The sequence below is a fragment of the Cylas formicarius genome, unplaced genomic scaffold (genome assembly GCF_029955315.1).
Source record: "Cylas formicarius isolate icCylForm1 unplaced genomic scaffold, icCylForm1.1 PGA_scaffold_1__22_contigs__length_36826433, whole genome shotgun sequence".
NCBI lineage: Eukaryota > Metazoa > Arthropoda > Insecta > Coleoptera > Brentidae > Cylas > Cylas formicarius.
In genome coordinates, this window is record NW_026844264.1 from 4088783 (window position 1) to 4110060 (window position 21278).

General features: G+C 36.9%; 2 protein-coding genes across 3 annotated transcripts in view; both read right to left on the reverse strand.

Annotated features, from left to right (window-relative positions):
* On the reverse strand, positions 1-8868 carry LOC132697061 (uncharacterized). Of its 2 annotated transcripts, none has more exons than XM_060662321.1 (11): positions 8703-8868; positions 6052-6150; positions 4176-4393; positions 3827-4123; positions 1613-1820; positions 1257-1559; positions 884-1204; positions 531-834; positions 402-476; positions 172-315; positions 1-117 (listed from the first exon to the last, which is right to left on the reverse strand). In XM_060662321.1, the coding sequence occupies exons 1-11, from the start codon at positions 8764-8766 to the stop codon at positions 111-113; spliced, it is 2040 nt and encodes a 679-aa protein (XP_060518304.1). In that variant the 5' UTR covers positions 8767-8868; the 3' UTR covers positions 1-110. The 2 variants fall into 2 exon arrangements, with proteins under 2 accessions (XP_060518304.1, XP_060518303.1); XM_060662320.1 differs by having other exon boundaries at positions 172-318.
* The window catches only part of LOC132696261 (uncharacterized), a 24123-nt gene continuing 11712 nt past the window's right edge, over positions 8868-21278 (reverse strand). Inside the window, exons 5-19 of the mRNA XM_060661000.1 lie at positions 17238-17451; positions 16877-17182; positions 16370-16684; positions 15989-16315; positions 15567-15893; positions 15073-15393; positions 13593-13910; positions 13155-13472; positions 12111-12437; positions 11772-12053; positions 11404-11716; positions 10990-11061; positions 10733-10933; positions 10507-10671; positions 8868-9299 (exon numbers count right to left, since the gene is read on the reverse strand). Of these exons, the coding sequence (XP_060516983.1) occupies positions 9089-9299; positions 10507-10671; positions 10733-10933; positions 10990-11061; positions 11404-11716; positions 11772-12053; positions 12111-12437; positions 13155-13472; positions 13593-13910; positions 15073-15393; positions 15567-15893; positions 15989-16315; positions 16370-16684; positions 16877-17182; positions 17238-17451 (4017 nt within the window). The 3' untranslated portion in view covers positions 8868-9088. The remainder of the gene's footprint in view (positions 9300-10506; positions 10672-10732; positions 10934-10989; positions 11062-11403; positions 11717-11771; positions 12054-12110; positions 12438-13154; positions 13473-13592; positions 13911-15072; positions 15394-15566; positions 15894-15988; positions 16316-16369; positions 16685-16876; positions 17183-17237; positions 17452-21278) is intronic.

Sequence of the window (21278 nt, forward strand, 5' to 3'; positions counted from 1 at the left end):
GCTACACCAAAAAAAATATAATAAATTAATCGTCTTCGAATATTCGATTGTCTCTTTACCCGTTGTTCCAATAAATTACTCTGCATAGTCCTTGGACTTCAGTGAATAGTTCACCTACTAAAATATTAGTGAAAAAAAAGTAGATAAATAGGCTGTCAAACCAAAACCTACTCTGCGTTTAAACGTTTTAAATCAACGGATAAAATTTCAACAGCCCTGTTATCTCTTATAGGCATTCTGTATTCACTTCGATACGTAACGCCACTGTTCGTGGTTTGGTCTCCTGGAACTGCGTCTATCATTGTACCTGAAGGTCTTCTAGAACGGAAATGATTATAAAATTTCTCGTGAAACACAATTATCGAGTCTGACTAAACAGAAGGCTCTTTTAGTATACCTACATATTTTGTTTAGGTGTTCCTAGTAGTACGTCTTTGACCATGGAAGACTCCATCAATTTGACATATAGTGATAACCTTTAACGAGTCGTGGAAATATATACACGTATTTAGAGCATTATAGTTTATTACCGTCTTTTGAGGCACCATAGATATAGAGCAACCATAACCACAGCAAGCAGCAGGATACAGAGGACTATTACTGCAGCCATGTAAATATTCGCATTGAAAGCGGAATTGTCCGTCGCAACATCACTTGCAGGTAGATTAATAATCGCAGTTGCATAAGCTATATTTCCTTCACTGTTTTGAGCAACTAGCTTCAGAGCGATGCTTGATTTTGTCTCTAACGCGTCAGAAGGTAAAGGCCGAAGCAGCTGTAAATGAAACCCGGATCCTTGCTTTATAACGCTGAAGTATTCTACGTATTCCAATCCTAAAAAGCACAGACGGAGCTTTCCAAAATAACCCCTTCATTATCTTACCGTCATCGAATGTGACATTAACTTCATCCTCTGGATTTGAGGCATATATCGAGATGTTTCCATCTGTTGAGTTTAATATGGGTTGGCCGTCGACAATCTTGTACTCAAAGGTGTAGAATACCGTAGCAAAATATAGCTGAGAGGAAGCTTTCTCTTCTATCGTTACGATTAAAGTCGTTTTTGCAAGCGCATCAGTCGTCAAGCTTAACTCTAAAGGAATTACGCTTCCAGAAGTCTCAGGCAAGACAACGTCGGAAGGTACCACCTTAATAGTCTGTTGATCATTTTCCACTAAAGTGCAAATGAAATACTGCGCATATTCTGAAAAAGCAATTGGTCAACATAATGGAAGTTGGTAACAAGAATGTCATACCTCCGGTTAAAGTTAAGTTTGATACACCATCCGGTTTTGAAGTGAATAAGATGACCGGTCCGTCGATTGCTTGTATCTGAAAGGCTTCACGAACATAATTGAATCTGTAGAAATCTTTACTAAATGTGGGGCTGTCCAATTCGACGGCTTCTAGGGCAATTATTAGTGTAGTACTTGCAAGTACGTCTGTTTGGAAATTCAGCGTCAATATTATAGGATACTCGGTATTAATTGGCAAACGGCTGTTGATCCTTATAGTAAACGTTTCACCCTGTCGATCTGCTTGAAAATACGAAGCGTACACTAAAATAGGGAACTTTAGGGAAATGCTTCGCGAAACCGGAAAAGACACTCACATCCGTTCAAGCCAACGTTGTCAATCTTGTCGACCTTGTTGGTAACGGCAACGATGCTTTCATCTGAACTCAGCGACCCAGTGGTTTCGGAATACGTAAATGCATAGGTGGCCCTTGAAAACGAGGGTATGTCCAGACCTGCACTCTGGTCTACCGTTATAATTAGTGTGGCGTTGGTTGACAATGGTCCTGGAATTTTCCCAGCATCCTAGACATGCGTGAGACAACTTTACAATTATATATATTCAGTAGCAGCACCAATCTCGTATTTTTTAGATGAAGATTTTGATGGACAACTACCTAAATCTAAGACTAGCTGGGTTCGCATGACTTTTTTTCTAAAATATTTTTGACTTATGAGAATATTGATACTTGCTTATATACTGTTTGAGGGAAGCGAAGCTAAAGGAGGAATGAATGATTCCAATATTGGCGAGACCTGCAAGAATTTTAGTTTGGTGTAATACAATTTGATGCCCGGTTTCATGATTGTTTTAGCCAACAATATTGAACCTGCTTAATTAATATCGGCAAAGATAGACTGACTGACACCATTACAATTAAGGTACAAGGAACCAACATCACAACCTCGAACAAAAATCAAGGAACCTAATAGGCACAAGATGTGCTAATACCCTTCAATCGTCCGGAAAAATATATCGGAGACTTCAATTAACACCATAAACAATGGAACTACTCCAGAAGTGATACTAATGGCGTTGCTCTAGTGGATTGGACGGAAAGGAATAACCATCACCTTATCTTTGACGCGAATGATATCGGCGCAATCAGATCAGCCGCTGATGATCTGTGTTCCGGCTGAAGTTCCGATCAATGACTAGTCCCAACTAACAGGAAAGTCATACTTAACTTTCTCAAAAGCCAACACTGACGTGTATTGATCAATATTAGTATTAAAATTTCTCCTCCGATCCACCCCACCGCCTAGCTCGAATTTCAGAAAAGCACAATTCACCATTCTTAGAGAAATTTGAGAGATGGCGAGGGGTTGTGGTTGCCACAGAGAATATATTCCAATGGGCTGACGAGTTGCTCAGGCTTGGATGTTACTAAGGAAACTCGGTGGAAGCGTACAATTCATAAATGAACTTACTACTAATTTGACTGCAATATCAGCATTCATCAACATTCTTCAAGCAGTGGCGACTACTTCCGAGGATAATAAAAAAAACAAGTGTCCTGGATTCATCTAGATAATAGACTCTCGAATTCAGAACTAAATATCACCTTCAGCAACACCCGTTTGAGATACAATAATTGGCCTAAATATCTAGACATAACCCTAGATGGTACTGTCTCTTTCAAGAAACATTTTTTCAGTCTCTTGGCTGAGTTGCAGTCGACGAACACTGTGGTCTATGTATGCTCTAAGTCCTGCGCTTCTGTTTGGCTCAACAGTCCCTACGCAAGACTCGTAGATCGGAAACTGAATCAAAGTGTGCGCCTAATTTTAGGTACTAATCGCTCCACCAGAACTTCGCAGGAAAGATCCATTCTATCGTGGGCGTAGATCTTTGTCAACCAAACTAGCCTTCATATCCACGAAAATGATTATTGAAATCTTGTTTCTCTCGTGTACGGAGCCATCATCTGCTCTTTTTCGCAAATAATTTTCATAGATATTCCAGAGATATTAGGCGTTCTATTGCTTCACTCACTACTGCGGCCTTTCCTTACATTCAAAATATTACTGATCACAATATCAAAATTTGTGATGAAATATAATGTTAAAACCAGCATTTTTTTTGAGACACTGAGAGTATACAGTATTCCATATGCGTACAACAATGCGAGACATGACGAAAACTAGGCAAAAAGAACATGAAACAGCTTTAAGACTGCGATAAATAGCTCATCAGCATTTGCCGATTATTATAACTGGACATCAAATGTTATTCAACCAATCTAAGAGTCCATAGAAATCTCGGTAACAATCAAAAAATCTTGTGCTTTCACCAATCCGAAACATGTCCCTCCTTTAACTCCGCAGCAGGTACAGACTAGAATGCAATCCAGGTTGAGTTAAGCTCTGAAAAAATCGATAGAATGATTGGCGAAATAACAATCGACATAGGTATCCAGGAGATTTATTTGTCTCTCTGTTAATCGTCGATAAGGGTAATACGAAAAGTCAAAATAATTAGCCTTGTTATACACTTCTAACAACGGAGGCCATCATTACACCTTACTTACCGTCGCCACAATGGTATATGTTTTTGGTTGGGATAGCCACATCAGCGATCTGGCACTAAAAGTTGCCGTGAACGACTTGTTGCCAGTTTGAAATCCACCGACTTCGAAGTCATCGGGTTCCACCATAAAACTTATCAAGGTGTTGGAAAAATCGATATCCGTAGCTTCTACGACCGTTGATCCATACAATGAAAAATCCATTTTAGGCATGATGGGCATAGGCACGTTAAACTCGAATATGTTCGCGGAAAACTCAGGCGGGTGATTATTCGTGTCCAACACCGTTACAAAAAAAGCCTGAGACACCAAGTCGTAAGAAATCGCTTTTTGTATGAGAAATGTAACTCACCAAACTGAGAGGCGGGTCTCTGATAACTTGACATTCGAAAATAAAAGCCAGACTGATAGCCAAGTTTTGTCCTGCGGTGTAAGAGTCTTGGTCGACGTTTGAGAATTCTTTGGTGGTACTCAGAGTAAAATTTCCATCTAGACTGTAGTTGAAGTAAGACATCGCCATGGTTTTTTCTACTGCAGAATCGGAAACATATAGGGAGAGAAGCGACACGCCTGAAAAAGTTATCGCAATTATAACAAGCGGCTGGCAGAGGTTAAAATTGGCTCTCTGTTAATTGCGATTTTTGAAAAAAAAGTATTGACGATTTCTTGTTGTTTAGAAAATACTTGTACATTAAGTTATCAGTATCGTAATTTCACTTATTTCCTATGTTTTATTTTACTGCATCCATGTATACATGATATAGGATACTCGAAATCTTAAATAAATAAATTTGCAAATGAAGGATGAGATAGTCCGCCACTATGTAGTAAAATCATTGAGATAATTATCGGTCTTAAGTATGAAAGCACAGCATTTCTTTATCAAAGATCAACAGTAAACTTCTCGGTCCTGAAGAATACACGCTTGACGACGTCTATGAGAACATTATAAGGAAGCCACACAAGAGGTTATAGTAGTAAAGAAGAACAACACAAAAAAGAAACGTTGGTGGAATGGAAAGATAGACACAATGGTTCAAGAAAAAATAAGTCTCCAATGCCTAACTATAAAAAATGAACGAGACCTTAAGAGTGAAAATACATAAAAAGACAGCTAAGAGTGCAATTTAACATAGAAAAAAAGAGTCTTGGCCTAGGAAACGTGAAGAAATTAACAGCTATGTAGGAGGAAGAAAACTTTGAAGAACCCTGGAAAAGACGGGTCAAACATTCAAATGATTAAAATGCTTATGACACTATAAAAACCTAATTCAGGTATAGAATATCAGAATATCAGAATATCAGGTCAAGAATATATAACTGAGTCTTCAAGACTCAATACTGTAATATACGATCGGAGGATATTGATCGGAGGATATTGAGATACCTGAGGAAATGGCGAGAAAAACTGTTATGAACCTTAAACCAGGTAAATCTAGTGATCCAAAGTTCCGAAATGCTACGATGAATGAATGCTTGAATGGGTATCTCGTCTTCAAAGATTGAATGCCTAATCTCCTTCAACCACAAAGATTAAAGGGGGCTGGAATAATTATCAGGGCTTCTCGATTACCCGCACAGTGAAGCAGGTTCGATGGCAGAATTTACCTGATCTCATTGAAGAGGATTATAAAGAAAAAGAACAGAAAGGACAATGAGTTTTTGAGGTAGGAAGATCATGTACACATATCTCTAAAACAAGTTATAGAAAAGAGAGATATTTGAATTTTGATACCCCCCAGGGTATCAAAATCAAGAATTCGGAAGAATTCATGACGAATGAAGCCAGAAAATTACTCTGTGCTCGGAATGGAATATTATGTAAATTTATGAGGCAATGGTAAACAGGACCCTCCCATATGGCTCAGAAATCGACAGACACATGAAAAAAGTTGAGGCCCTTGTAACGGAGAAGGCATAATCGTAAAACAACGGGTAGGAACAAAAGTCGCAGAATGCAGGATATTGGGAAGAAACAACTTACATGGTACGAACACATGAAAAGAGTGCCATATATCCGATGGCAACAGGCAAAAGAAAACGAGAAATACCAAAATTAGAATCGGCCAACCTGAGGACTGTCGGGCAACGTCGAAGGACGTTGTAAACTGACCTATTTTACTTCAGGACATATACGTACTCAACTATTTAAAAAACTGTACTGCCTTTTGACAGTTTTATCACCGGCTAGCATATAATGTGCTTATCTTTTTAAGAAAAATACTTACCGGTAATTCCGGTTGCCAGTCCAGTAAACATTACTTCATTTACGTGAGTGTCGTCAATTGTGAGGGACACTGATACGTCACCGCCATCTATTGAGCATTCTGTAAGTAAAATTGCAGGTAAATTACAATTAACAGTTTTTTTCACTTATTAATAATTCCTTATCTACTTGAGGCGAGAAAACAAACTGCCTCTTTTTTTCGATTTTTTTTAAAGTACTCCCGAAAATTTGAAAAATATGTACGCTGCGTAAGTGTATATGCTCCTCACTAAACTCGAAGTCTGTGTACGGGACATCGTACGTTATCGCCTTTGGTACAAATCGATTCAGCGTTGGATCTCTGTTCTTCGTAGAGGACCTGCCGGAAATTTTTGAAGCCGGATAACGGTCAAACCCTTGGAAGTCCGAGCTTAAAATTTTCCTCCATACTAACACTAGGCGATGCGTATCGGCGCACATTTTGTCGACTATTAATGGTTTTTGCCCGGAACATCGCTATGAAACAAAGTGAGTGTTCGAAATTTTAAGATTCAGACCTAAAATTCGGATCTAATTTAGAACTCCACCCCCAGATGGAACTAGGCGGGATAGGAAGCTCCGAAGTATTTATTAAAAAAAGAATTCTTTCAGGGACAAAAAAAAAGATTTTTTCATAAAAGGTATGTCCGATTGAGAAAATTTTTGAACGAGAAGACGCGCGAGATTTGGGAAAGGAACGTAAAAATGTGATTTAGTCAAAAATGCACCGGGTGTCCCAATTATGAACAAAAAACTGAAAAGTGCCATTTTTTGAAGTAACTCATTGACTGTAAATGGAATTGAATATTACCTCGTAAATCAACTGTTTACGCGTTTCGTCTATTACTTCGCGATAGTGCGAAATTCGTGTAAGTGCCTTTAGGATCCTCAGGAGCTTATGAAAAACAGGAGAAAACTTTATTTTTAATTAAATAGTACAATACAACAAAAAAAACTATCCTTTGTGCTGTCAACGGTTTCGTGAAATCAACTTGTTTCGTTGTCGAGATACAGGGTGAAATAGAATTTTTGCGCTTTTTGGGGTGGCATCATATTTCGGATACCTTGTAGGATAGAAAAAAGGTAAAAATTGCGACAGCAAGCCTTGGAAATGCAATTTTATAAGAAAAACGTAAGTTATCACGAAAATGTACGTTATTGAACGAATTAGGAAAAAATGAACCAATTTGAAAATGGTCATAAGTATGATATGATGGTTTGGTTATTATTATAGTTACTTATTATTAATTTTTATGATGCTGATTTAAAAAGAAACTTTTTTTAAATTTACCTTATGTTATAGAATGATAATAACTAGAACAATGAGGTATTGTATTAACAAATGTTGAGGCCAATCACGCGAAGGAAACTGCTGGGCTCTCAAAATCATAAACGCAAACGATATTAATAAAATATACACATAAACTCTATGGAGCTGAAGCTGGAGAAAGCCGCCTAATAACTAATATATAACTAATATCTTAAAAAAACCCACATTGATCCCAACTTCGGTAGAAACGTGATGTGTTCCGACGAACCCTATATAAGTTGTAGTGATATTTTCAATAAGGTTAATAATACGCATTGGTATATGAAAAATCAATTTTTAACAAGAGAACATCATCAACAATACAGGTTTGGGTTTAGCGCCCCTTGCTTTAAATTGGGAACAAAAATTAAATTCCATATTAGATTGATATCTGGCAATTTTAAACCAAATACTACGTGATTTTTTGGATAACGTGCCCCTAGCAAAATTTCCACAGTGCATAAATTGAAATGCCACAAATGAACCAATAACTTAGTAAGCAAAATGTATCTGTAATCCGCCAATTCTACGGAGCAGCTATAAAAACATTTGGGGATTTAGATCTTTTGAAAATCTTGATCTTGATATTGGTGTGTTTTTTTGTCAACTATTTTTTGACAATTTTTTTTTTAATTATAATACGAAGACTTAAAAAGTACAATTTCCGGCTAAAACGTAATGTTGACGTTTTAGTTATTTTTTACTTGAAAATGGTTTATCGCTTATGGAAAAAGTGGAAGTTTATCTCAGTCAAGTTTTTTACGTAGAATCCAGTGGTGTAGTCAGTTCTGAAACTCAAAAAATTTGATGCCTATAATACGCTTGTATTTATTTAACGGTATGACTTTTAATAATTTGATTAGAATGCTTTTTTACTTTTTAAAAACCTAAAAACACCTAAGGTTTATTTTAAATATAGAGCGTATATCTTAATATTATTTCTTAAATGTTATATTTTTTAAAGCAGCTTTTGTATGTGTAGTATATACTAAATGCGCATTGTTATTGTCATATTTTGAGCCACAGCAGAAGGAAGGGAAAGTAGTAATTAATATAATTACAAAATGTCATGACAGCTCAAGGATATCTAAAAATAAATATAATAAAAGATACATTCCGTATCTTGTAACATTAAACAAACACAAGTTAATTAGTGCAAGACAAAGATAACATTTCTGTTTATGTAAGCTTCTATTTAAACAAAAAGCAAGGTACAAAGAAGCGACAGGCCAGCTTTTTTTATAAGGGAGATACGCCGTAAAACCATCAAAAACAGAACTCGATGTACAAATAAATTAATAATAACAAGAACTACTGACACTCACCTTGCGCATCTGCAAAGCTTCCAGCGCAAACAACTAGAATGTAAATGACGCGCCACATCTTCATTATTGCCAGATGATTTTATTAAAGCGCAATAAAAAATTTCCCCGAAAGTGACAAAAACGCCGAGGTAATTTTCTTTTAATGAGTTTGCTTCGAGTGTCCCGTTTAAATACAAACAATTCATGTCACACCGCAAATATGTCAGTAGCCACTTGAAGTTTCCCGAGATAATCACGAACAGATATACTAAACTAAATATCGAAGTGATCTAATTCTGCGAGTTTTACAATTAAAAAACGCACGTACTCACCAAACTATGATAAAATCGGAGACGTAGAAAAATAACGTTTATTAACAATACTTAATTTACAACGTTTAAATCTGTTTAGATGGCCCTGTCTAAGTTTTCGCTGTCGCTTATTTCATCCTCGTCATCCTTCACCGCATCTATCTGCATTCTTTCGATTCTGTCGTCGAACGCGACCGATTTTTTTCTCTCCTTGTCTATGCCTAGCGAATCCGATGTTTCGTAGAGACCCTCTTCCATCGGATATCCGAACGTCAGCCCGTTTGAACTGGCGTCTATTTTGCTTAACCTACGAAACGTCTATGCTAAGTTTCTTAATAAGACAGAATAATAGAATATGTATTTCAAATAACAGCGATCCTTAAACTTAAACGTTATATCGTTGATGTAAATTGCAATGATAGTTTCCGATGAATTCTGTATTTCATTTTTTAGCCCTACACACCTCGAATCGTTGCTACGGTCATACTAATTTGTACACACTGAAAACTGAAAAGACTAGTTTGATGGATGAAAATAATGTGACAGCGGCATTACCGCAGGTAGTTTATTAATATTTCAAATTCTGTATAACATAATTATAGAAATAGGTAGATAATCGAGACCTGTCGTCATCAAATCTTACTGAAATCGCTTCGTATTTAATATCTGGTTATTTTTTAGGATTTTTCAGACTGGTACCTGACAGAAAGAATAAAATGTAGTATTTGCTAGAAGTAGGCAAATTCATTAGTCTTAATGGTGTCATTCGTATTCGTTTTGATTGAAATGCTGCTATGCCACAACCGACAAATTCATTTTTGTACCAATGTGAGGAATTATTAATCTTTTACCTTTTGCCGAGGATGCATTTAATCGTGGGGACCTCGGGCTTTTTAAACTTTTATCCTGGCCCGTTTTCTCAACGGTATATCCGTCATATACTAAAGTTCCATCCAAGTAATAGATATTCTTATTTCCCATTCGAAACTATTATCAACTGCCCAACTGCTCTCGAGTATCGTCGTAGCTAGATAATTTCTTCCTTCTCTATTAAAAGTGATTTTCTGTTTTGATTTTTTTTAACGAAATTTATTTTCTTCAAGGTTTTCCACAATTTCTTCTTACACGCAATGTAGGATAATTAGCTTAATCAAGAAGAGTGTATTATTATTATTACCGGAAAGTAACTGTAATTCTAATTTTAAACAGTCAGGCATATAGGTACAATACTATGATGCAATACTATGGCCTATACGAAGAAGACCTCAAAATTTGGCAGTTGAATAATAATTCTAACTCTCTAACATTAAGGAACAGACCATAGTGACTTGATATGATTCAAAATTTGAATTATAATGTGGACAAATGAACAAACCTTAATAAAAATAACGCAACAAAAAAAACGCAATATGCAACACAAGTTAAAGATATTAACCCGGGAGTTAAAGATGCAATCCACAACAGAGAAAACTTCTCTTTATTAAAAATAAGGATTCTAAGTGCAAAGTCTCTACCTGTCACTGTCGGCCTCAGCATAAAGGATGTTGTTTTGCCCAGCATCTATTGGAATCTCATACTCGCTCTTGTAGATTGGATTGTCTACGCTAACAGTGTCCTCTTCCGGTGGAGGGGGGTTAAAAACAAAACCCGTCGGACGCCTACGCGGGAGATTGTTACCGCTACCGAAAAGAACAAAACATTGGCAATGCTCTAGTTGAAATTTAGAATAGACTTAATCACCCTTCAGAAAGTTCTCTATCGACGTCCACATCTATACTTTGAACCACGTTGTCGAAGGCCACCCTTTTCCCTTTGTTGAGTTCAGGGTCATTCGGAATGTCATACTCGTTGGCCGTTTCCTCTCCGGACACGGTGTACGTCGCATCCCCGTGTGGTCCGAACGGATATCCAGTCGGTCTTCTTATCACGTCGTCAATGTTTCTAAAATACCCGTGAAATAGAAATTGGGCAAATGGAGGGTACTCTGCAGTACGTACACGTTTGAGTTTTTTTTGCCGAAATTTGTGTTGCCGCTTGAAGTTTCCTCGAGCTCCACGTAACTCGTATTCCTGAAGGGAAAAACATCAAGATTAAATTTTTAGTTTTATCGTTACCTCGTCTTTTTTAAAACTTTTTGTTTGTTTTTTTTATTAAGTGGTAACCAATACATTTTTTGCATTTTTCACTAAATAAAAGACTTGCAAAAAATGAACACTACACTAATATGGCGTTTAAGCAACATTCGTCTTCCAGGATCGCAAGCTTCGGACATTGTGCAATACATTCTTCAGCCATGTTACCTATAGCTGAGCGTAATACTCCCAAAAACGCGATCATGGATAATGTTGGGATAGAACCTGCTTAGTCACACTACTTACAACTTTGCGTTTTTTTGGCAAATCATCACTGACCTAATTTTGAAATACCACAGCAAAATCATCGCCACTATTATACTGGTCAGCACAATGCACAGAACTATAACGGTTATCATATAAGCCGTAATGGTTGAGGATTTGTCGTCGGATTCACTAGGGGGCAGCATCGATTCAACAGGCAGATTAATGACCACTGTCGCGAATGCGACGTCCTTTCCATTTAACCGGGCGACCACAACTAGAACTAAACTAGATTGTTCTAGTACGTCCGATGGTAAAGCTTTGGTGACAGCTAAACGATATCCACTGCCGTCTTTTACCAAATCGAAGTACGACGAACAGCCAGAGTCTGCGCAAAAAATAGAGAGCTGCTTCTGTGCTCGCCAATTGGTTATGAAACTTACCCTCGGATATTTTCAGTGTTGGATTCCCTGTTATTTCGATTTTGTCATCCATGTCGATCTGCTTGGTGGTTGAGTTGTAAGTTCCGATGAAGTAAGGGCTGCTAAACTGTGGGGTTGAATCTTCATTCTTGATGTTCACGATGAAGTTCACGCTCGTCTCGACATCAGTCTTCAAGGTCAGCATCAAAATCACGGGCGTGGGTGTGTTATTTGGCAGAGTTCGCGAGACAGTTAATGTTATTGTCGTCTTATCCACTTTTATTGCGAAATATTCCCGGTAATCTAGGAAAATATCCATTTTCGCTGAATGTTGCCAGATCTTTTGTTGATAATTCTTACCTCCCAACAGCTTCACATCGCTAACACTATCAGGTTTTTGCGTCGTTACCGTGACATCACCGTCGTTAGAGGCAAGCAGAGCTTTTCCATCATTTTCAGTGTAGGTGAAGGAGTAGTATGACCGGGAAAACGTTGGAATATCTATATCTATCTCGGGCGAGTCGTTACCAACAAAAACGATAAGGATTACTCTAGCGGTTGTGTCCGTTGTCACACTGAACGTTAGCGTAATCGGACTTTCCACATCGGACGGTAGATCAACTTCTAGCGTGAGGATGAAGCTTGTTTCGTTTTCGCCTTGCTTGTAGGAAAAGTATTTCGCGTAGTCTGGAAGCAGTCCAGTTCATTAGCGAATCAAATGAAAATAGAAGATAAAATAGGCCGCTGCCTCTCAATATTTAGCTCGATAAAAATTGTTTTCTTCAATGTTAATCTCAAACCGCAAAATAATTAAAGAAGCAGACAGATAAGAGCAAAACATAGCATGAATAAAGAAATTTTACAGTGGTTAATTTTAAAAGAAACTTGAAAAAACTACCAAAAGAATGACAGTTTCAATAGTGAGATTCGTTGGAATGGTTGGACAGTAGAAATAGTCTGATTTAAAGTTACAGTTATGGATGTAGATCCCTACTTTTTATGTTAAAAGGTAGCTCAAAGGAGCATCTTAAACAAAAAAGAAAGCAAAAAAAATTGCGAAGCTCCAATTTTTCTGGTCGATTTCGGTCAAATTCAACAAAGTTATTTATAACCAAAAACTACGTCAAAACATTCTAAATGCTGCAATGAAGAGTAGCTCCAGGGAGAATTTTTGTCGACAAATGTGATAAAAAGTGACTGAACTTCCAATTTTCTCGTTGATTTAGTTCCGTCAAACTTAGTTTGTCTGCCATTTATTGTTATGAAAACTACCTCGAACCTGCAGATATCTACCTAAAATCTCTAGCTGGAATCGCAGCTCAAAGGAGGATTCAACGTCAACCGCTTGAAGGTACCTTGCTTCGAGAATAAATAAAATTATAGTTATTATGGTTAGGTACGTACCTCCATCGATTTGAACGTCGGTAACGCTATCTGGTTTTTTGGTCACCACGTAGATCGGTCCATCGTGGGGTGCCAATGACTTCTCGGAGTAATTAAAAGAGTAAAAGCTTCGCGTGAACACGGGCACGTCCACTACCACTTCAGTCGATCCATCTATTGCTATGACTATGGCGACACTGGCTGCACGGTCTGTCTGGACACTTAGTGTTAAGAGTACTGGGCTTGGTGCATTCGACGGTAGCTGTTTTTCATCTTTCACTGAAATTTCGAACGTTTTCGCATCTTCCGCGTGGGTAACGATAAAGTAATCTTCATACTCTGAAACAAACAATGTATTTCGAAGCAAAGCAAGAAAATTAACAACTCGTAGTCGAATAAAAAAAATACAAACCGAAATTTAATTTAACTAGAACAAGTAACAGACGGGTCATTATTTACCTCCTTCTAAACGAATTTCTGATATGTCGCTTGGTTTTTCTGTCACCAAGGAAATCGTATCGCTGGATGTTATGACTTCTGTTGATAGGGAATAAGTAAGAGTATAAAACGCTTTGGAGAACACGGGAACATCAATGTCTAGTGCGGTTGCGTTTTCTATGGAGACGAGTATCACAACGCGGGCGACGTTGTCAGTTTTAAGGCTTAATGTTAGCACGACTGGACTGGCTGTGGTCTCTGGAAGAGGTTCGTCCTTCAACGTGATTGTAAATGTTATATTATCGTCCCCCTGATGCCACTCGAAATACTTCGCGTAATCTAAAAAGAAAATTCATGTCGGTGTGATGGTCTGGACATGTTAGAATAAGGTATTATATGGTATTATTATTATGAAACAGCCGGAGAAGGTTTCTCAAGGTAAATGGTAAAAAAGTTTTTGTATTGAGGAAATAAATTGCTAGAACAACCAATAATAAACGGATTTACAAAGACCGGCTAAGCAATTCCTAATGCATCTGGTCACCAAGGGGAGTTCGTCATAATAAAGGTAGAACTGTAGACTATAAAATGAACAAGAGGAAGCAAACCTAAACTCATGTTCTATGTATAAAGTCTATCTTGTCTCTGTGACGGAGAGGCCAAAACCTTATTACCCCAAGCATTTAAACTGTAATCTGTATCCACATCCGTGCCTTGTCTAGCCGCGACTAGTTCCCCTATCTTTTACTTCTTGCGGTTTGTAAGTTATTAAATTGAAGTATTGATCGGAAGGTGACATCCGAGTATTCGCAGTTTTCAGTCTCAAGGTTGACACTACTGGGATGACAACATCGGACGGCAATGGCTTGTCTTTCAGAGAAATTGTGAATATAATATTATCTGACTCTTGCATGCATTGGAAGTATACGTTATAATCTGAAAGGGAATAATTCCAAACTCTGCACGTATTAACTGTAATTGTTTCTCAGTTTCGTATTGTGTATTGATAATTTTGTCACACGCCTAAAAATGAAATGATGTCAAGTTCCTTCTGTTAGTGGCGTTTGTTGTATATATATGTATCTACTTCCAGTCAACGTAATGTCTTCGATGTTTTGCGGTTTTCTAGTAACCACTGATATCGTGGATGATGCTGGTGTTAAAGCTGGATTATCATTAGTTTCATTATAAAACAATACGTAATAAGGTTCTGAAAATACTGGCACGTCTTCGTCCGTTGGTGCTTCATGTTTCACGGAGATCATTATCGCGGCGTTGGCAGTTTTATCTGTTTTGAGACTCAACGTTAATGCAATGGGACCGACAACATCAAAAGGCAATAGGACTTCCTTCAAATTAACTGAGAACGTAACATTATCCTCTTCTTGATGGTATTCGAAGTGTTCCTTATAATCTAAAGTGATCCCAGGTTCACCAGTTTAGAACATAATCCATTAGGCTAGAATTTTTGCTATTCCATTTATATAGTGTACTTAATTACCTCCTTCTAAGCTGATGTCCGATATTTCGTTGGGTTTTTCAGTGACAACAAAGATGACATCAGTAGGAGGAGTCAGTATTGGTAATCCTCCAGATTCCGAATACGTGAACATGTAGGACGCTTTTGAAAAAACAGGCACATCTTCTTCAGTCTTAGTTTCCACTGACACAATTATGGTGGTATTGGCAACGTGATCAGTTCTTAGGCTCAATGTTAAGACCACTGCGGTGACAACATCGGACGGCAATGGTTTGTCTTTCAGAGCAATTGTGAATGTAATATTATCTGACTCTTGCATGCATTGGAAATATTCATTATAATCTGAAAAGAAATTATTCCAAAATGTACACGTATCAATTGTCATTGTCTCTCCATTTCGTGTACTGTTCTAGTAATGTTTTCCATATTACCGTAAGTGAAGGTCGTGGTTGTCTATATAGTGTTTGTGACTGTTTGTGTATACTCGTGTTCTTAAGCACAAAATATGTATTTACCGCCAGTCAACGTAATGTCTTCGATATCTTGAGGCTTTTTAGTAACTACGGATATCGTTGTTGCTGGTGGGGTTAGATTTGGAATATCATCTTTTTCTGTATATGTTAATACATAATACGATTCTAAGAATACCGGCACGTCTTCATCCGCTGTTGCTTCATGTTCCACGGAGATTATGATTGCCGCGCTGGCAGTTTTATCTGTTTTGAGACTCAGCGTTAATGCAATGGGACCCACAACATCGAAAGGCAATGGTTTATCCTTCAAAGTAACCGTGAGTGTAACATTATCCTCTTCTTGATGGCATTCAAAATATTCCTTATAATCTAAAATAAATCCAAGTACACCACTTTAAAGAATAAGAGATTTACACTGGACCGGTTTTTGATAATTGTTACCGATCAAAGGCATACTTAATTACCTCCGTCTAAGTTAATTTCTGATATATCGTTTGATTTTTCGGTCGACACAGAGATCAGATCATTAGGAGGTATCAGTATTGGTAATCCTTTAGACTCTGAATATTCAAACATGTAGAACAATTTTGAAAAAACTGGCACATCTTCTTCTACATTTGCGTTTTCTGTAGAAATAACTATCGGAACACTTGCTAGGTTGTCAGTTTTAAGGCTAAGGGTTAGGATGATTGGATTTGGAGCATTAGTCGGCAACGTTTTGTCTTCTGTGGCGGATATCGTAATGGTCTTTTGATCCGATTCTCGTGTCAAAAAAAAATATTCCTGGTATTCTAAAAGAAACAATCTCCTTCAAACAAAATTAACAACGTGACGAATCAGTTTACCTCCTTTCAACGCGACCTCAGTTATCTGCTCCGGCTTGTCGGTAACCACTGAGAGAGGTCCGTTGGTAGCTTCCAGCGAAGGAACATCGCTATTTTGCTTGTAGTTATACTCGTAATATAATTCCGTGAAAGTCGGTTGATCCGTAGGTTGGTCTTCGACGTTTACAACTAGAATCGTGGAAGCTATAGCATCCGTTTCCAAGCTCAACGTTAAAACTACGGGGGTTTCGGTATCTGAGGGCAACTGAGTAGTGGTTGCGTCGATAGTTATTTTGGAGTCGCTTTCAAGAGAACACTTAAAATATTCGGCGTAGTCTGAAAGAATTGAAGTGGTGATATGGCGAGTGGCGAACAATCCTAGGTTAGTTCTAATGGAGAGGAATATCTACTCACCTCACTAGTTACCACTAATTAAGGTACCTTAAGCAAATTATGGGAGAGTAAAAACTTGAATAAAGAACTGGCTTTCGAAAGCCAATTTTTCTGGGGTTAGCGAGTTCATCTTACCTCCATTTAAAGTTAAGTTAGTAATGCTGCCAGGCTTTTTCGTTTGGACGGTAACATCTCCACTTGTAGGCACAAGTGTCGGGCTATCTCCTTCAAGTGTGTAGCTGAACGTGTAATAACTATTTTCGAAAGTTGGTGTATCCATGTCCACGTTATCTCTCGTTATCAGTAAAGTGGCACTAGCAACGAAATCAGTCTCGAAGCTAAGCGTCAAAATGACCATGTTTTCAGATTCGTCGGGCCAGCCTTCACAGGTAATGGTAAAAATATTGCCTTCATTCTGAGCCTTAAAATAACTTGCATAGTCTAGAACGAGCCCCAAAGTAGAATATGGAAATTATTTTCTTACGAAATTACCTACCGCCGTCTAGGTTGACTTTAGTTATGTCGCCTATTTTGATGGTTGAAGCGGTAATAACTTCCTCGGGGGTCAAAATTGGAGAACCGGAAACCTCCGAATACGCGATGGTGTATTTCGCTTTTGAAAAAGAAGGATTGTCCAGGCTGTTTTCTTTGTCCACGCTCAATGTTACAATAGTTTTGACCGATCTGGGGCCTGGGTTGACGCCGGAATCCTAAATTGAGCAAAAACGTCAAAATACTCCACGCAGAGTGTTGAACATCAGATATTTAATATATTTTCAGTTGTAAACTTTCGAATACTAACAAAAAGGTCACTTTTCTTCTTTCGTCATCGTAACTATTTGACAAGTAAAGTATATTAGGTTGCTTTTTTAACATGCATGTTGAGAGATTTTTGCAAAGTGGTCAATCTGATTTTGGCGTTATATTTCTTTAAAAATTTTGATATGTGGTCAGTGATGTTTTTAATGTATATATGAAGTAGTATTTGGAAGGTTGTGTTGTATTTTGTGATGAAACGCTTAATATCTCTAATATTATTAGAAAGAAGAGCAGATGTAAGGTGTTCTAATTCTGGGTTCAGTGACTCGGGCAGAGATTGTTTTTAGACTCTGTAAGCAATAGCCGATTATTTTTAGGCCGGATGGTGATATGACAATGAATTAGGGTATCGGTTGGTGTGTGTCGGTTTTCTGTAATCATACATCTCTATTTTTTTTATAATTTAACTGAAGGCTTGCCCAACACATAGGAATTTTTTAAATAAAATGTAATAAATAGTTTTTTTAATAAAGCATCACAATTTTTTATCTGCATATTTTTCTAAACTCAAACAAACATAACATTAGTTCAAAATTTTGAAAAAAAAATTCTTATTGCAATAGCTATCGAATAAAGTAAGGGAGTACCAAAAGTGCTTGATACGGTTTTTTATTTTTATGCTCACAATAAAGAACGTACTCAAAATATAACGTTTTGTTTTTTCATTAATACTTAAGTCTGACTTTTGGACGATTCTGCAACAGATTGACGCTTACAGTAGTCTTCAAAGTAGTTGAATTGTAAAGTTTAAGTTTCTGTTTCATCGTTGTTGGTGTTTTGTTGTTGTGTTTCAACCAGATAATGAGGAAGAAATATTGAGGCATTTTGACAACTACCTTAACTACTATAAGTCTCGAGGCAAACGGAAGTATAACAATGGTCAACGGTACATGGAGTTGGAATTCATCCTTATCATTACACCCCTGAAGAAATGTGATCCTGGAAGGAGAATATAAACTGTTATAAACTCAGACGCAGAAAATATGACAGATATTTAACGGACGAATGGGTCACAATTTACGCACAAGGACACACCAAACTTTCACAGTTTACATTTTTGAGCTGAAGAAAACGCAAGTTTAATGAGGGATACTAAGTGTAAAGCAGGTTTTTCCGTAAGTGTGTAGATGACACTTATTGGCCACATTTTTTTCAAGAAAATTTTAACGGGAAAATTTTCCAAAATTTTCAAAGGCATGACCTATCGGTGCTTCAGAAAGTGAATGTTAACTCAGAACAACGGTTGTCAGTTACTCCATCATGCGTTGGATTGAAATGGGAGTTCCAGTACATTGGCTAGCGCGAAGCCCCGATTTGACTCCTCCTCTGGACTATTATGAGGGGAGTCATATGAAACAGCTAGTCTATGCATGCCTAGTAAATACCCGAAAGGAACAGAGCACAACAGACACAAAATAGCCTAATAACTTGAATGCCGTAGGCTGCTAAGCAAGTATTTGAAATAGGGACTCTTATTTTGAACAAGAATTGTAAAAATTAAGTATTAATGCAAAAAATTCTAAATTTGCGATGCGAAAATGGGATAGCTTATTAAAATGAAAAAAGTTAATATATCTCATTTAAAATTTTCCCATAATAAAACGTTTCCGACATTTTGTTCATTTCAAAAGTGAGCCAATAGAGTTGGGCAAGTAATCCAGGTGAATTAAAAAAAAAGTAGAGTAGGTTCTGTGAAAACTACCCTCTACGATATTAAAGTTCACGTTTTTCAGAAAAAAATATAATATCTCAGAATCTAAGTTTTGGGTAATTAGCATTAAACTTACTCCTTACCTCCTCCCCTCCACAGGGTTTTAACTGGAAAAAAATATTTCTGAACTAGATAGAGCAAAACCGTATCTTCACTATCAACTATCAGGTTTCAGCCCGTTTGAAAATTGCTCACGACTTTTTAAAATTTTGGATGCGGATAAAAGACATTATCAGCGCTTTTTTTTTGGCAGCCTATTCGGAATTTATCTACAGTTCTCCGTTTTGTCATAAATCAATACAACTTTCTTTTTTTATAAGGCAACCATAGTTGAATGTGCACTTAAAAAATGTCCGTGTCGAGTCCTTTTCAGTCATATAAATTTGTTGGTATCCGTGATGTGAAAAAAAGCGAAAACAAATTTAAAATAAAAGAAATGCAAGCGAAACCATCAAAATCTTCTCCGTTACCAAAACATATGGTAAATGTAGTATCGCACCAACTTTCTGAAAGTTAAAAATAATTTTTTGCAAAAGGTTCCAACTTTGTCCGTACCCCACATATTATCCTAAAAAAGGAAATCATTTCAAATGTCGAGTATATCGTAAGCAAAGTGCCATTTCAAACAGGCATTGAAATTCAATTAGAAGCCGTAAAATCTCTAAAATCTAATCCCGGTATTGTAATTTTAAAAGTAGATAGAGAAAATGCCAGTAATAAACATAAACACAGTCAATAAAAAAATTAAGATATTCTCACAAACGGATCCTATCGCAAACTTAGAAAATATCTTGCTTTATCTGCTATTAAAGCTTCTTCTCTATTAGAACCTGTGAAAAATCTCTCATGCCTCACCACTCTAAAATTCCTCGTTTTTACGATTTTTGATTCCCAGAGGTTAACCAATATTACCCCTTTGACCTATTGTTAGCACCATTGATTCTCCCACCTATTCTGTAGCAAAATATCTAGCTCCTATATTCTTTACAATGAAAACTTGTAGTTTCGTACTCAATCCCTTTGCAAGTCTTTTAATAATTAAAAACCAGTAGATCCAAGTCATATTCTGATTAGTTTCGACTATTACTGCTAGTTCCTATGGATAAAACTGTGAACACAATTTTAGACATTAAATTTCGTGAATCCGGAATCATATCTTGTTATCCTTATTAAAAAATGGAAAGTCCTCCAAGTCATTGCAAGTATATTTATGAAAGCTTTTGAGAAGAAAGTCATCGACACTTTCCATCTAACACCTAAGTTTTTTATTTGATCTCATGATCAAGAATCCTTCTGAGATTTTCTCAACTATATAGTCTAACATACGTTTTACCATTGAATTAGAGTGTCGCTTTCTTAGGCATTCTTAATTATCGAAAATCAGACCTAAAATTGGATCACTCAGTTTATAGAAAATCCACACACGATATCTTACTGCCACATATCACTTCAGTCTTTCGTTATATTTAATACTTTACTTACTAACCAAATCAAACGTTTTAAAGAAATATAATGTTAAAAGCAGATTTAGCACATAGCATAAGGTCTTTCACCAAAATGATCCGATACAATGTTCAATGTTCCCTCCTTTAGCTCCGCTCCCGTCAAACAGTATACAGGTTGACCCCTAAATAACGGTACATGATAAAGTAGGAGGTAGAAATGTTACGATTTAACGAAAATTGCCTTGCCGTGTCAAAGTTGCAATTTCATTTTTAATTTTTTTAAATAATTCCTGAAATAATTGAACTTTTTGCACAAAATCTGGCAAATCGGAGTTTTTTGACATGAGAAACCCATTATATTTATATTATTTATCATTACGTAATATTTAAAATTTATTTTTTTTGTGCCATCCAAATTAAAATAACCTAAATAATGTATATAACTAAGCTGATATGATAAAAACAACTACACAACCTAACAAGTGATATGGATTCTTGTGCTTTTTTCTTCTTCTTCCTCTTCCGGCTCCGGTGTAATTATTTTCTGTCGCCGCACAACTTT

Bases quoted from the DNA above. Each gene is read 5' to 3' on its own strand.
- LOC132697061 (XM_060662320.1), bottom strand. From the start codon at position 8,766: ATGAAGATGTGGCGCGTCATTTACATTCTAGTTGTTTGCGCTGGAAGC. The intron at 4,394-6,051 runs GTAAGTATTTTT...TAACTTTTTCAG, and splicing joins ACTGGCAACCGGAATTACCG to GCGTGTCGCTTCTCTCCCTA. The intron at 319-401 runs GTAGGTATACTA...TTTCCGTTCTAG, and splicing joins GGAACACCTAAACAAAATAT to AAGACCTTCAGGTACAATGA.